This window comes from Calypte anna, chromosome 8 (genome assembly GCF_003957555.1).
Source record: "Calypte anna isolate BGI_N300 chromosome 8, bCalAnn1_v1.p, whole genome shotgun sequence".
Taxonomy (NCBI): Eukaryota; Metazoa; Chordata; class Aves; order Apodiformes; family Trochilidae; genus Calypte; species Calypte anna.
Window position 1 is genome coordinate 19,047,981 of NC_044254.1, and position 13,226 is coordinate 19,061,206.

The 13,226-nt window shown below is 35.6% G+C and overlaps 1 protein-coding gene across 1 annotated transcript in view; it reads left to right on the forward strand.

The window, feature by feature from the left end:
• The window catches only part of ZZZ3 (zinc finger ZZ-type containing 3), a 52,972-nt gene that overhangs the window by 14,764 nt on the left and 24,982 nt on the right, over positions 1-13,226 (forward strand). Inside the window, exons 2-3 of the mRNA XM_030455253.1 lie at positions 8,700-8,856; positions 11,234-12,798. Coding sequence (XP_030311113.1) covers positions 11,285-12,798 — 1,514 coding nt within the window. The 5' untranslated portion in view covers positions 8,700-8,856; positions 11,234-11,284. The remainder of the gene's footprint in view (positions 1-8,699; positions 8,857-11,233; positions 12,799-13,226) is intronic.

Sequence of the window (13,226 nt, forward strand, 5' to 3'; positions counted from 1 at the left end):
AAACTCTAGGAATCCAAGTAGACTGAAATTTGCATAATGGTTTGTTTTGGGTTTTTGGTTTTTTTTTTTTCAGAACAAAGAATGAGAATATCAAATTATACAGGGTTATGAAACCTGTCTGCTTAGCACACTCTCAGTTGCAAAGCTGAATAAATTGTAAGATACGGTTTTTAAGTGCTGATATCTGCTGTTCTTTCAGGATGCCCAAACACAGGGACAAAATTTCTGTCTGCCTTCAATCACTTCTGGGGAGACAGGCTCTTTCTCAGCATAAGTGATGCTGACAGCCAGCTCACAGAACAGGAACAAGCTCAAAGCTGCTTTGAAAGTATCTGCAAAGGCAAAGCTGTGATTTATGGCTAAATGTCACTGCAGTTGCGTTGTGCATTGGACCCAATGGCAGAAAGAGACCATCAGAATAAACATTGTCCTGTATGGAAGGCTGGAACAAGAAGCAGGGATGAGTCTTTGCTACTTTGAGGACTACAACAATGTTGAAGTTATAGCATAGAGATTTACCAGGAAAAAATTTGAACAGCTGTGGTAGTTCTAAACTGTTTCTGCAGAAAACAGATGTTTCTCTGCTTGCTGTGCATCAGCGACATGACTGGGTATAACAAAGACAGTTGCACTATACAATTTTATTCATATATCAGAGTCCATCATAACATCGTCACATGAACATTTAAAAACCCTAGGGCTCTTAAAAATAACTGGAGATCAAAAAGCATGATAGGGAAAGTCATTTGCAGTTGAACCCTGTGATCTCAACCCTGTGACCTGACCTAAATGATTGGATGACTCAGTGGTAGCAGGCTACAACAGTATATAAATTCAAGGTTAAAGCACAGTTTGCCTTACAAGCTAGTCCATTACTTTCCAGAGCCCATAGCATGTGAGAATACATCTGTTTGGTTACATGGAGAGTGGTATTACATTTTTAGCTGCAGTATCAGCTCATGTGTTGCATCTGAGCAGAAGACACAGCAGGGCCACAGTATAACTGTGACAAGCTTTGCTTCTTTTGCTTATAGATACCAGGATAGTTCTGGATGCCCTCAGCCCCTCATCTGTACAGAAAGTTCAAATGTCCATTTAGAGACCTCATTTAGATCAGCCCTTTAATGTAGGCATGAAAGTATCCCTTTGTTTACTGTTGTCAGCGAGTAAGATTTGAACCTTTTGGCCAGCTTAGCAACCCCCTAAATTTAGCTGTAAGTGAAGATCTTGGAAGTGTGGAGTTTGCAGCTTTTGTGAAAGTTGGGAATCTTCATAAGGATGATTGCAGCTTGAGCTCAGAAGTTAATCTGCTATACATGATTTGCTAACAATCTAGTCAGTGCATGTACAGATTGGAGGTGGCCCCACCAACTTAGAGATGTGATGGTGGCCAGAGGGTACAGATGTAAACATACAGTTTTTCAAAATGTTGGAGGTGAAGTGGTTTGTCTGTCAGAACAGTTGTGTTTAGGACTACACAGAGTCATCCATAGGACAGTAGTTTTGCTGGTCTGCTTATAGAGTAGTATGCTCAGTATCCTAAGTAGAATGAAAAGAATTATCAGAAGGAAAATAACAAGCTAAAACACTTTTTGTGAATGGAGGTATCTTGAAGAGCATCCCTCCTTGAAAAATTAAGAACAAAAACATTTTAATCCCGATACTGCCATTAAGTGTTTTGCAGGAAGTGTTTCATGTGTCATGCTCCAATTTTCAAAAATCTCCAGTTTGGTCCTTGTCTTAGTACCCATGCAACAGCACGTACAACCCAGATAGGGTACCAGGTTGTGTGTGTGTAGTCCTGCTCTAAGTAGCTGATGCAGAAAATTTGCATATAAAAAGTATATTAATTGGGTTGCATTTCAAATGCATTCCCTTGACTTAATATAAACTGGGATAAAAATATATTTTACAGAATAATTCATACTATAAGCGCATTACAGTATACTTCATAAGGCAGTACGTTTGCAGTCAGTGTTCTGAAAGTAAATCAGAGTAGATGTTTCCAGTGTAGTGTTCTACAAAAATGAATAGACTGGTTGGACTGGGGAATTTTTGGAAAGTAAAGGACCACTATTTTTCTTCATTGACTTCCTTTTCATCTGCAAGCTCTTAGCAGCCTGCTAAATTGCAGGCTGCATGTAGGAAAAAAAAAAGTCTTTTTATGTTTGATATTTTCTATATATTGCATTAACAACTTCATTAGGAAATAAATAATATTTTCCCTATTTATTGGTATAAAAATGGTTCTGGCTGTAGCTAAGAGATTAAATCCTGTTGGAGTCTATTCGGCTAGAATAACATTTTGATAAATGGTTACTATAATCAAGATGGTGTAATTGATTTTATAATGAGCTTTTCAAGAACCTGTAATATAATGTATCTCAAAGATGTTTGTCACATGTTTGGGTAATCCTGCACAGGAGATGTTCTTTGGATAACAGCAAAGCTATTTAGCAGCTGAATGGTTTCACTGAGAAACATAAAAGAGATACAGACTTTCACCTAAGGTGATATAGTGGAGTGGGTAGATGGGGTGTGAAGGATATAGAGTGATGGTCAGTAAATCAGGATAAGCGTGGTTTTTTTGAAGTGGGACATGAAAGTTATTTGTGTAGTCTAGTTTTCTTGGTAAGTTAACTGTACTAGACAACAGTTACTTTTATTGACTGATTAGTAAGTTCAGTAAGGGTCATTATTAATGTAAAACTCAATTTGAATTAAGTGGTGTCACAGTAATAGATCTTCTTTTGCATTTTTTCTGGTAAGATGAAGCAGTATGAGGTGGTTGAAGCATGAAATGTGTTTTATTGTTCCTAGTGCTTTGGTATAGCCTTACAAAGTTCACATATATGTGACAGATACTTGGAACCTGATGTGTGTAGATCAGTTGTGACTAGGTAAGATCCCAGATTTGCTTGTCTGCTTCTTCCAGTTATTCCCAGTTTCAGTGTCCCTCTTTCACAGTTGTGATCAATCTTTCTTCTGGGAGTTCCTCAAGATTTCTTCAAGTTTTTTTATTTCTAAGTTTATTTCTGTTTTGTTGTTTGTGTTTTATTTTTATATTTTTTTTCTTTATTTCGTCTTCCTAACCTTGTATGTAAGGTAAGGTAAAGTAGTCCCATGCTATCAATATTACATATTGCCATATGTAATAGGGTCTTACTGTGTCAGAGATGGCTGAAATCTGAGTAATTCCAGACCATGAATCCTCATAATTTTTATTTAGCTTTTATTTATTGAGTTTAAGCTTTCATTATAGCTTTAAGATGCTCATTGTTTCATATATTATTTCAAGCAAGAGCTTTGTGATACCTTTTGGTGGAGGTGAGGTTGTTTCTATCATTTGAAAGTACTGTTTATTTTGGTGTAATGGAAAGTAAGAAAAATGTAGTGACTTCTCCAGAAAACTAATTTCTTGCTACTGTAGATATGCTATGCTCAGTATGTGTGGGAAGAGATGCTGGCATACTCTAGATGTGATAGACTGGAGAATAGAATTTGTTAAAAAGAATTAATCCCTAATTTAGTAATCCCACTTTGCTAGGAAGTGATATGCTTTATATGTGGAGACAAACCAAATTCATACTCTGCTGTCTGTGCAGGTTCCCTGTGTTCAAAGATACTAATTTTTTTTGTCTTGGGCAAATAATTCTGTAAGGGATTAGGTTCTGTTTACATCAATAGTTTCTACAGTCTTAATTTTATACAGTAAGCTTCCCGTTTTAAAAACCTTCCTGTTTTAAATAGCATATTGCTGCTCTGCAGTAAATTTAACAATTCCTGTTACACTAGTTTTAGTTATTAGTTTAAGTAAACCATGGATATTCTTTTATGAGTTAGTTCACATTTAAGTACAGTGCTGCATGCTTAGAATCTATAAAGTCTAATTTGTTTTTTCTTTATGTCTCTGAAATAGTGTGGTGTGGAGTGTAGAACTGATAAGAAACATACTGGTGTAACGATCTTGAGGCAGTCAGAACACAACAGCTTATTCATAGTATCTTTGGTGTAATTCTCTGTGCATAATGCAAATTCAGAAGATGTATTTGCCCCTGGCCCCCCAGGGCCATAGCATGAAGCATATACAGGTTCCTGCTAATGATTAAAGATTGCATGCATGCATGATTAGTAATTTAATGCAGTAATTGGTCAAAATATATTGACATGGTCATAATAGAATATAATGACAAACGGGAGATTCATGATAAATGTTAGGCTTTTTTATTGCTAAACCACTTCAGTGTAGAAGACTGAGTTACTAATACAGAGTCAGGCCAAACTTAGGTTTTGTGAACTCTGATCGAGTCTTGGGAGAAGAGGAATTTATAAAGAGGCTTGAGAAAAGTAAATTTTGGCCACTGGTTTCCCATCTGCACTGAGATAGAGCAGTAGCAAGTGGACTGATGGCTTCCTAAAGTGTAAATAACTGCCAGTAGCTCAGAGTGTTTCTGGGAGATTCTGAGAAAACCAGATAACATTTATAAGTTTAGAAATAGGGCAGACTTTGCTACATTCTTAAATACAACTCACAGATATATTAATAGTTAAGTGTATTGTAATAGCACTTAAAAAATCATTAGGTCAACGGGAATGATTTCAAAATCAACGAAATAGTTTGGAATGCGATATAAAACGATTGAGTGTACTGTGTCTCACACTAGCTAAATTATGCAGTCTTGCACTCTCAGATCATACCATGTTATTGTCATTTGTACAGATTTGTTTCAGTTTGCTTTCTTTTCCAGAAAATATTCAGCTTTGCAGTATTAGATGTGGATAAAAGTGATGTTTCTTCTGAAGTATTACAGTTCGAAAAAGTTTGTAAAATATGACACAAACTTCTTTTAAAAGAATAAAGTACAATGTTTTAAGAAAGGAATATATGTTAAATACTTAACAGCTTCTGATGAGAGAAATAAATATGATCAAGGAGTCATGACTGAAATAAAACTTTCTGCAATATTCCTTTCAGCCATGGGTGGGCAAGGTCCTACAAATGTTGAGCAGAATGAAAATTAACTGGGAGAGGGCAGTTACATGTATGTGCCATATTATATGGTAACTACACCAATAACAGATATTGTTTCTGAAGTAATTGTGTCATTTACTGCAATATGGAACTACAGCGTGCTTACTGCTGTCAGGTATTCCCAGCTGCAGTATCTGAACACTGGAAAAAGTTTTTATCACCATACAGGATTATTATTGGGCATGAGTAGAAACTGATTATTAGATAAGACTCAGATAACAGGAAGAGAATAACATACTTCTTTTCATATATGATGATTCATTATACTTGAGATGAACAAACTACCCTGTTTCCAGAGTTGAGTAGTTCTGGATGGTTGTAACTATTGTCTGTTTTCATAAAAAGAACTGTTGAAAACTTTCCTGTTGGAAGAGTCAGTTGTTCCCCTCCCCCCTGCAATGACATGATATTAAGAAATTTTTGTAACGTGTATACTTTTAATATATCCATCATAAATACCATATATATAAAAAGCACCATTACACAGTTATTGGATAGGCTTTCATTGCTTTGTTGCTTTCAGATCCTGTATGCTGGTACACCCAGTATGTTCATGTATTGACCTCTTTTTTTATACCATTTATTTTCTAGCTTTGGGCCTCACTGAACACTTTATACTATGTAAATGGTTAATTCTTGGGGTTCTGTTAAACAACTGACTTGTACTTGGTTCCCAGATATCTGGTACTGGCTTAACCTAGTGAAGAAATAAGTTATTTTACCTAGTTAGGAAGAATTTTCCTCATTTTGCAGTATTTAATTGTTAGTTTCCATCTCTATGTAAATTTATTTCCTCTATGTAAATTAGCTGGTTTTTACACACACAGTTCAACATTCACTAGCTTTGCTAAATAGGTTTCTAGTTAAATTAAATAACAATTATAGGTAGTTATATGTCTATGGTGTGTATAGGTAGAATATGCCTACAGCTGTGTAAAACTTAAAGGACTCTCAGATGCTAAAATGCATACCCTGAAACTTTATCCTATGCAGTCATCAAGTTCTTGATTGTATGTAAGATGTATTGATAATTTCTGTAAGTAGTTGAGCTTCAGTCTCACTCTGGAGAAGTTCCATACTGATTAATGTATGGCCATTCCCTCTAAGGTTTCAGCACCACTTTTTGCTGGCTTACACAGGTCTTTTCTCACACAAGACAAATTCAGAGTCCCTTTCTTTCTTCAGAGCTTTGTGTGTCTGCATTACATGGTATTTTCACCTGTAACTTTTATGGGCTTTGCAAACCAAGCCATGTAATTTCTTCGTGGTTTCTTTCTCTTTAGACGTTGAGCCTTGATTGCAATATTCTCTTTCTTAAATATTGATGTAGTTCCCTGAAGACTGGCTTAGACTTAAAAGCATATTTAGTTTCCCTTGCAGTCCTTATTCCAACTCATAAATATCTTTGAGCATTGTCCAAAACATGAATTTAATCTTCCATTAAATTTGTCTACCATGGAAGATGAAAAAAGTAATTTTAATTGGTTTTGAAATGTGAAGAAATAGTAGTTTCTTTACAAGACAATTTTTCCAAGGAAACTTCTGGAAGAATTTATTTAGTTGTTCACTTAGGGAGCCTCTGTGAATATTGCTTTCTAGCTTTTAAGCAATAATTGAGTAATTTCAGTGTACCCAGATTAATGTGTCCCTCTCCAGCCTTGACTCCCCATCCAAAATGCTATGAAACAAAAAATTCTGACTAGGTAAAACTTTTTTCCCCCAACCTTGGTTTCTCCTCTTGTGATATTTACGCATTCTTTTTTCTGTTTCTAAAATGCTTTTGCTCTCCCCAGAGGCAACTTAGGCACAGCAGGATTGTCTTTCCTGCTACAAGTAAAATAGTGTTATCTGGGGGGAAAGAAAATTATGAGAAATAAAATGTACAGATCTGAGGAATGAATGACATTACTATTTCTTCTCTGATGGAAATAACTTATGCAGATGTTCATTACTTATGGACTGGTAAAGTAATTAAAAATTTTGAGATTCTCTTTTTTTGAGATCTCTTCTGATAGATGCACTCTTACTTTTTGTTTCAGATTTTTTTCCTGTATTTTGTATTTTACCAAAGTTCCTGAGTTAGGGTTTTTTTGCTGGGGTGTGTTCTTTTGGTTTTTTGCAACAATCTGTCAAAATCTCTTCTCTGCTTTTAGCACCTACCTATATATCTTTCCTGTCACTTAAAGGAATCTATAGGAAAGGCAAATCCAGAGATTTAAATAATGGAAATTGTACCAGAATATTAGCACCAGAAGAAACTTGATTGGGAGGGAGAGACGGTGGGAGTAGAAAGACAAGGAGATACAGACTGAAGCCACTTGCTTTTGGAGTTCTTTATGGAGCTGCCTCTCTCACTTTCTGGTTCCATTCCTGCTACAGCTAGGTGGGAACTGTTCCTTTTCACTCATTCCTTTCAACCATTTACCTCTCGCATTTTCAAGTGTTCATTGCTTTCTTGTTTTTCCATTCTGCCTTCGTCTTTTATGGTGACAATTCTCCACTGTTTGTTACATTAAAAAATTCCACAGAAAAATAATTGAAATCAAATTTATTTAGCTGTCCATATAATAGAATTTATGATACTTTGTGTAACATTATTGTAGAACTATCTTTTGTTATTGAATTTCACTGTAACCAGACATAATTTATCTCTTCTTATTTGGCTCCGTTTATATTTTGAATTGTCAACTGAAGGAAATTTTTCTGGTCATCCTAGTGTGAAATCATAAGTAGAATGAAAGTAAAGAAGACAGTTTCCAAAGGCCTTGGACATATGTAATCTAAAAATAGTAACTAAGTAGAAACAAAAGTATGGAGAAACTTCTCAGCTTGTGTTTTACATCATGAGGTTTCTGAATTGTCAATATGAAAAAAATACACTGCTATGAATTCAGCAGATTATTTATAGAGAATTCAGAAGAAAGATTCAGTAATCATGGTTCTATATTTATTTATGGTGTTTCCATAGTACTAGATGGTCTTAAATGTGTTTTCTGGTGTGTTTTTTTTCAAGTAATAATTGCCAAAACTATTGACAGCTGAAAGCATTGCCTGGCTTTTGGATCCACAGATTGTTTCAGTATCAGTTGGTTCACTTACAGTATAAACAAGGTAGATTATATTGTTTTCTTGGATGAAGAGCAGGCTGTGAACTCTAGAAAGCATTTCAGTCCTCTTGTGTAGATGAAGGTTATTCAAGGATTAAGAGCCAATGGGATGTTTTGAATTCTGCTCAGGTGATTAAAATTAAATGGCAGACATAGTTACTTTTCATTATATCTAGTTATAAAATATATTTGACAGTGCATTCTCTTGTAATTAATTTGTTGTAGTATTTTTCACTGCTTGTTTTCTTGTGCCTCCTCAAATATCTTCTGAGATTTGAACACCTTGACACAACTCTGTGTTGTGATTCACATGCTTATACATCTTCCAAATGATATACTGAGTCATCAGTATATAACCAAGAATAACCAAGAAAGGTATTTTACATTTGAAACCTAAATCAACATCTCACATTCTTAATTACTGTCCTTTATGTCGGACATTTGTTATACTAATAACTGCTTCCTTAACAAGCTGTTATGCATTCTATGTCCTATTACATATAGTTTTTGATGAAATAATTTAAATCTTTCATTGATGCCTTTTGTCTTTTTCTCAACAGTTTTCAAAATCTTGTTAATGTGATGGCGTAAACTAGTAAAAAGGCATTTGGATTACATCATGGATATCAGCCATGGTGACTGATATTATTCAAGTGGCACACTGGGAGTCAGCTGTATAAAATGTCAGAAGTTTATATTTCTTCTAGTTTTGCAATGGTAAGTTTTTTATATTTTGTACTGAATAAATAATAACTTCTTAACTTCTGTGTAAAGTGTCTTTCATTAGAAAGTAGCATACCAGCAAATCAGTAAAGATTACTGTCTTTCATATTATTACTAGTGTCTGTCAAGTTCAGCAGTAAGTAGTGACCAAAGTATACATTAGAATTTGGTTTAGTTTATTTAGTCAGTTATTAGTCAGTTTCTCAGCCTTAAGGTGTCAGCCTTAATTAGAGCAACCTAGGTCAAATACAGTACCTAAATGATCCTGGTTTTCATATTTAGGTTCAACCCCAAATGAGATCACTCATCAGAAGGTAGTGAGCTTGTGTGTAAAAGGGCAGAATATACCAGCAAGTTTATCCGTGTGAAAAATCAGTAGAAACAACCATTATAGACAACACAGTTATATGGTTTTGGGTTTTTTTCCTCTCTTCAACTCAGTTATTGATGTTTTGCCCATTTGCTGGTATATTTGTGATATTACTTATATGATTTCATTGGCCATCTCACATTGCACTGTTACTCTTAAATGGACAGAATGGAAGATAATATGATAGCAATTCTTCACCTGTTTTTCAAAGAAGAAGAACAATGCACTTTTCTAGGCATGTGTGTAAGGCAGCAAGAGTTCCTAACAAGCAGGAGGGCTGTAGCAGCACAAACACCACGCAGTTTTCAGAACATTTGAAACTTTCACTTTGTAATGGTAATGGAGGCAACCACTACACAGTGATTTCTGTCTTACACCATTTCATCTATAGCTATACCAAGCAATACTTTCAGGGTACATTACTTTCATTAAGAAATACTACTTGCATTACGAAAACCTAAATATAATAACTGCTGTTAATTGTGATTTTTGTGTTGCTTAAGATGTGTGCTGGTCTTGTCCTCTTCTCTCTTTTCTGCTCTAGCACCATCTGACACTTAAATAGTAGATCTGCAAAAACTTATGCTTTCCCTTCTTCTCTCCCCCCCCTTTTGCTGAAGATGAAAAATAGCTATTGAAACAATTTTCCTTCGTTTGTAATTTTCAGCCTTTCTAAATAACATGTAAAAGGTTTCGTTCCATTTTTAACATTTAAAGTCTTCACATCATATGTCAGTTAAACAGGTGTGTAAAATCTGAAATTATGTAGATGGAAAAGGGAAGGTATGCCATTATGTACAAATGTGAATCTGTTCTTTATCATGGGTATTATGACAGGTTTGTGATGATACACAGTTTGACACATTGAATTTGTGAAGATGAAATGAATAGAAGGATAAGACTGAATGGATTTCTATTAAAAATGTTATTTTGAGATTGGACAATTTGAGTACTCCTGCATTTCACCCAGAAATCTGAAATACACTCTCAAATGGACTTTTTTAAACTTAGCTTTGACTTGGAATTCACTTAAATGTGATGATTCATCTCACCAACTGTATGAAAAGTCTAAAAATGGAGAAAGCCTGGGAAGCAGTCTTGCACCTCAGAGGAGATTATTGAGAAGATGGGCTTTATGCAAAAAAGAAGGGAGGCTCCTGGGCATAAGAAAAAACATTTTGACTATGAGGGCAATTAAACCCTGGAACAGGTTGCCTTGAGAAGCTGTGGATTATCTGTGTGTGGTGGTTTTAGAGACCCAACTGTATCGCGTCCTGTGTAAATAAATCTGATTTATACTTATACTGATACTTATATTTAACCTCATTTATGATAGAGGTTGGGCTAGTTTGCCTCCCAAAGCTTGCATGATTTTAGGGTTCTGCTTCAGACATTTTGTTTTAGTTAATTTTTATTAATAATAATTGCAACTGTTTTTTACTGGTGTGATTTTTTGTGCTTTTTTTTTTTTAATCCACTGTTAAATTAGAATTGCAGTTTTCCTTTGTTATTTATGAGCACCTCAGTTTTGTGTTAAGCCACAAGTGAGCAAGCAACTAGGATTTTAAAGGTTTCCTTCTTAGTATGTGAAACAATGTAACTGGGAACCATGGGATAATAAGTGTGAATTGATACCTCTCATTTGATCAGACATACTTAATAATATCAATACATTTTATCGTATGTATAATGCATTAAAATAGTGCATTTTAGTAACTGGTAACATTCCAGCTTTAAAAAAGCCATAAATATAAACTGCATTCACACACAAGTACTGAAGCCAGAACATCCATAAATACCAAGTTAGCTTCTTTGTAGCTTAGATGGAAAACTTTCTAATGCCCTAATTTGTTAGCACAGGAAGAGCTGTTATTAATACATTGTGTAGGCATATTCAGTTTTATATTAGGTAAATTTGTGACAGTGTATTACTCAAATTTTCTTTGTCTGTAGGTATTTTTAAAATACTTTTTTGACTGTTTTGTTTACATTTTTTTGAAGGTTTCCCAATGAGTGGATCATGATGAACATACTTTAGGGACTTGCCAGAGTATGGCTACATCTCGATCTACTCGTGTTACAAGATCTACAGTGGGTTTAAATGGTTTGGATGAAAACTTTTGTGGTAGAACATTAAGAAACCGTAGTATTGCTCATCCAGAGGAAGTTTCACCCCATCCTCAAATACGATCAAGGTCACCAAAGAAGAGGCCAGAGTCTGTGCAAAGTCAGAAGGGAGGTAACGGTGGAAGAGCTGCTGAGCTGAAACAACAAAGTGCTCGGGAGTCGTGGGTGAGCCCGAGAAAGAGAGGGCTGTCGACTTCAGAAAAAGATAATGTTGATAAACAAACTGTGGAAAATTGTGAAAAAAAGCAAGCAGAACCTGTTTCACCAGTTTTGAAAAGAATTAAACGTTGTCTACGTTCAGAGGCACCCAACAGTTCGGAGGAAGACTTGCCTACCAAAACAGAGAAGGAGCCATTGGAGCATAAAAGCTTAGTGTTGGACAATGATGCAGTCTCCACAGGGACGAAGCGAGCTTGTCGATGTCTTATATTGGATGATTGTGACAAAAGGGAAATTAAAAAGGTGAATGTCTGTGCAGAAGGATTTAATAATTCTGCTATAGTTGAGGAGATTGCAAGCTATCAGACTGTCAATGGAGTTGGTGAAAGAGACTCAAATTCTCTTAATTGTGATGACTGTCAGCTTGATGGGAACATTAAGCAAAACAGTGCTGGTTCCTGTATGCCCAAGGACAAAACAGTAGCAGAAAACGGAAACTCGTTTGCCCATTCTTCATTGTTGCTTAACAGCAGCAAGGAGGAGGACGGTGTTGTAGACCATTATGTGCCTTGCACAAATTCTCAAGAACAGGTGAAGTTAGAGGACCACAAAACAATAAATGACTGCTTGGCTGAGGAGCATGCTAATCAGGCAGATGAGCCAGCTACAGGGTCCTTTTCTGAAATCCAGTCATCTTTGTTAAGGGATTCGGAGGAGGAGGTGGATGTTGTAGGAGATAGTAGTGCCTCTAAGGAACAGTGTGCTGAAAACTCCAATAGCAACCTGAATACTCATCATGACAGTGCATCAATCTCAGGTGAACCTGAACCACATTCTTCAGTGCTGGACTGTGTTTCAGCTCAAATGACATCTGTGTCAGAACTTCAAGAACACAGATACACATTGAGAACTTCACCACGAAGGGCTGCCCCTGCCAGAAGTAGCCCTACTAAAAATAACTCTCCTTGTAGAGAAAATGGACAGGTTGGGGAAAATAATCTTAGTCCCACTGAAAAGAATGTACCTGCAGGTATTAATAATGTCAATGGATCTCCCAAAAAGTCTGAAGAAATTAAACAGAATGAAAAAGAGAGAAATTGTAATACAGGAGATCATGGGAGTGATGGACTAAGAAAGCCACTTTCTGAGGCTAGGCTTGTTGCTGCAAATGTACCATCTGCCAAAGAGAGTGCCAACATCCACACTGCAGAGGATGATGAGGAAGAGCCTGATGTGTATTACTTTGAATCAGATCATGTGGCATTGAAACACAACAAAGAGTATGTGTAACTATGGTAACCATGAATTCTGCTTTTGTTTCTTACCAAAAATATATAAATTAATACTCATTTGAAGTATTTTCACAAAAATTTAAGTGCTTTATAATTTTTATACTCCCCAGTCTTCATCATTCTTCCTTTTTCCTTCTCCAAGCAAAATTAAACTCCTATTTAATATGCAGTATGGTACAGCAATATGGTTTATATGTACATTTCTAGCACTATTCATTCTTTATCCAGAATTTGTTTGGTTTTTGGTTTCTTTTAAACACATCTGTTGTCTCTCTTCTTACAAAACTAGCTGGAAACAAACCCTAAGTAATTATAAGCCTTAATTAGAGTTATTTATCTGCATATCTAGTAGGCACAGCACATAACAGCTTATGAAATTATACTTCTGTTGCATATACAAGTTAAGGTTAGATACT